The sequence below is a fragment of the Aplysia californica genome, unplaced genomic scaffold (assembly GCF_000002075.1).
Source record: "Aplysia californica isolate F4 #8 unplaced genomic scaffold, AplCal3.0 scaffold00132, whole genome shotgun sequence".
NCBI classification, from domain to species: domain Eukaryota; kingdom Metazoa; phylum Mollusca; class Gastropoda; order Aplysiida; family Aplysiidae; genus Aplysia; species Aplysia californica.
The window spans coordinates 274,150-277,636 of NW_004797402.1; the positions used below are offsets into that span (position 1 = coordinate 274,150).

At 40.6% G+C, this 3,487-nt stretch overlaps 1 protein-coding gene across 1 annotated transcript in view; it reads right to left on the bottom strand.

The window, feature by feature from the left end:
* The window catches only part of LOC101845088 (unconventional myosin-XVIIIa), a gene marked incomplete in the record, with an annotated part of 129,989 nt that overhangs the window by 124,081 nt on the left and 2,421 nt on the right, over positions 1–3,487 (bottom strand). Inside the window, 1 exon segment of the mRNA XM_013081466.2 lies at positions 3,032–3,247. Within this exon segment, the coding sequence (XP_012936920.1) occupies positions 3,032–3,247 (216 nt within the window).

Sequence of the window (3,487 nt, forward strand, 5' to 3'; positions counted from 1 at the left end):
TACATATGTGTGTGAGTTAGTGTATGTGTGAATGTGAGAGTGAGTGTGTGAGTGTGCGTGTGTGTGTGTGTGTGTGTGTCTATGTGTGTGTTCGTATGTGCGCTCGTGTGTACTCGTGCAGCCGTGCATGTATGAACGCTGAGGAACAAATTGAGACGAGTCAGCATGACAACGGTTATGTCCCACCAGCAACAGATAAGGAAACCAAACAACAATAAATCGATAAGAGTAGGCTTCGGCCGCCACCTGGGCAAAATTCAAAATTTCTTACCAACTGAAAAAGTTTAGTGTGTCCCGCGCGCTCATATGACCTTATGCAGTTGCGAGCGCCGTAAAACACTTACAAAAACAAAACAAACAAAAACAAACGACAATAGGCCCTAGATCTAACTGAAAGTAGACAGGAGCAACAAACTACAAGAGCAACAAAAAATAAACCCCCCCCCCCCTTCCCACTGAAATGCCAAGAATATGCGAGTGCCCGGGTGTGTACATCCATGCTTATCTCTGCGTGGGTGTTGATATCACACAATATGTATTTCCGAGCGCCAAACTGGCGTCAAATCAGCCCAAACTCTGAATGAAAAGTTCAAGGGTCGCCGACTGCGAAGAATCTCTGACGTGTAGTTAGTGAATAAAAGACACACACACACACACACACACACACACACACACACAACACACACACCTCTTCCGATTGTTATATTTCGGGTCACGTTTCGTCTACCGCAACCCCCTCCCTCCACCTCAGCCCATCCCCATCCCACCTTTGCCCTCACTGTCACCTGTGACCTAAACCGTTGTGACTTGAGAGCGACAAAAGACTCAAAGAGAGCCCACTCATAGGCGGTACAGTGTGGTACGGCCTGACATTATAATGTCTTAACACCTCTTTAAACACAGTCACACAAAAGATGGCACTTCCAATTTTATTGTCCATCATCTTCCCACAGACTCAAATGACTGGAGGGGCGGGGAGAAGCAAATTCAATTTTGCAAATGATAAGCCTAATAAAAAAAAAAATAATGACTCAAAGAATACACGTTAAAAATGCCCTTTCGTTGGCTCAAACTAGCCAGTAAAATTACCGATTAGTCGTCGCCTCAAAAATATTTTGCCCAAAGTGCTTTTTTTGGTTTTAGTAAGAGTTTTACGGCATTTGCAATACTATAAGATCATATAAAAGCAGAATATTAGATGTCTTACAAGAGAGTAACAAATATAAAAACAGACGGAGGAGAGATCAGGTGCCTCTTTACTGAAGTACACTTTGGACAAAATTTGAGGCGACGTATTGTAAGACCAACTGATTCAACAACAACTTGTTCATGCAAGCATAAAAAGGGTCAATACGGGTAAAACATGAGGCAAGTCACGAATACAATCAAGTTTTCCCTCCTATTGTTAAAGACTAGGATAAGGAGCACATTTTATTGAGGCAACAGTCACCAGTGACGGTCAAGCATCACTATAACAGCAATATCATGGAGAGAAGAAAGGACAGGACAAGTCAGCATAAAGCCGGCCACGTTTTGATAGTAAGCAGATTAGATCTGGAACAAAAAAGACAACAAAAAAAAACAGCAACAAAAACCAAAACAAAATAAAACGAAAACAAAAAACCAATACAAAAAACAAAACAAAAAACAAAACCAGAGATAGGAAGAACTGAGCCCACCATAGTGACCATCCAGCCATACACAAATTGAATGAGACAAGACACCAGACAAACATGTCCACAAAGCAAAAGAAAGATATAGCCTACAGAGATAACAGGCACATACAAAGAACAGTAAGACACCACTGTCCGGCCTTTAAGAGAGAACAAAAACCACCAATTTCGACGCCCAAAATAAATGAAGACAGCACAAGAAAGATAACGACAAATGTCGGTCCCAAAATGAGATTCTCGTCCCCTTTGTACAGCACAGCAACAGACCCTCCACGTCGACACAATAATGGTCATTTAGTGCAGTGAAGAAGCAAGACAGATAGAAAGAGACACCAGAAGGAAAGAAAAGAAGTAGGACCAACCTGTGGGGCCCTCCAACTACCCGCCACTTCGGTGTACCAGTGTACCATCCTACAACCCATACACAGCCTGAATATGCATAAACTAAGTAAGTATTATCACATGGGGCTTGGGAATAAAGAAGATGTTTTAACCCAGTAGAGTCCAGTTTCCCGAGAAGACCCAGTCAGGACAACGTTATTATTGAGTCAGAATGAGATACATGTATTGATACAGAATCAATCCACTAACAGAAATCTGCAGCACATTGTCTGCACATTTCAGTGTAAAACATTTGCACATTAATCTTTAGTATTAGTTTTAGTAAAAGTTTTACTGCACTTGCAACACAATAAGGTCATATAAATGCCGAAGATGAGAGGTGTTACAAGAGAGTAACAAACACAAAAAAGGAGGGGAGATAGAGACGATAAATTTTTTATAGGAAAGAAGGAACAAACCACACCAGAACACCCGCCAACCAACCATGCACAATAATCTAAATACTTAATGCTGGTACACAAACAAAACAGCAACATAAACCAGCAAGATTGAAGGCTACGGGCAATAATCAAGATGAGTATCAAATCACAGTGAGCCAGAGCAATAGTAGTGAAATTTCTCTCGGAACAGATCATAACAAAAGTAACTCTGAAAAGTGGAAGATCATAATCAGAGAGCCCACAAACTACAAGGGCAAAAAGATTTAGGTTTTTAAAAGTTTTAGTAAGCATTTTATGGCACTTACAACACAATTATGTCATAAGTGCCTAAGATTTTAGGTGTTACAAGAGAGTAACAAATACAAAAAAGAAAGAGGAAAGATAAGGACAATATATATGTTGGGGAAAAAAAAAAGCAATAAGCAAAGGTTAAATAAATATAACAAAACAGGAAAGAAAAGTAACAGTAATATCACCAACAACAGCAACAATAACAAGCAACAAGAATGAAAGTTTTTCCCATCAACAAAAACCACAACAACACAAAAACAATCAGAGTCAAAGGTCAAGACTCACCCCTTTCTGATAGCGGAGGCTGCCACTACGTCGCAGGGTCCCACTCTTGGCCGTGTCCTCCTGTATGTCCACCGCCGTGCCGTCGCGATTTGGCCGCACGCTCAGCTCAATCAGTTCTGGGATTGGTTGCACCTTGAGGGTCAACGTGTCCAACGATTTCTTGATGACCTCCACAACCTCTTCTCGTGACAGATTTTCAACATTCTGGCCATTCACCTGTGGAAAATGGTGTCATCCAATGCATAAATATTATCATTGCACCTATAGGTCTACTTCTCTTTTTTTGTCCGAATTCCACTTAATGCCCAAAGTTACATGATGTAGATTATTTCAAAAATAAACCCGATAATAAAAGTCTTTCAGAAAAATGGAAATACTCTCAGATATGACAGAATGCTTTCCCAAGTGAAGACCGAAAAGTGAAAAGAAAACAAGCAGAAGTACGAACAAACATAG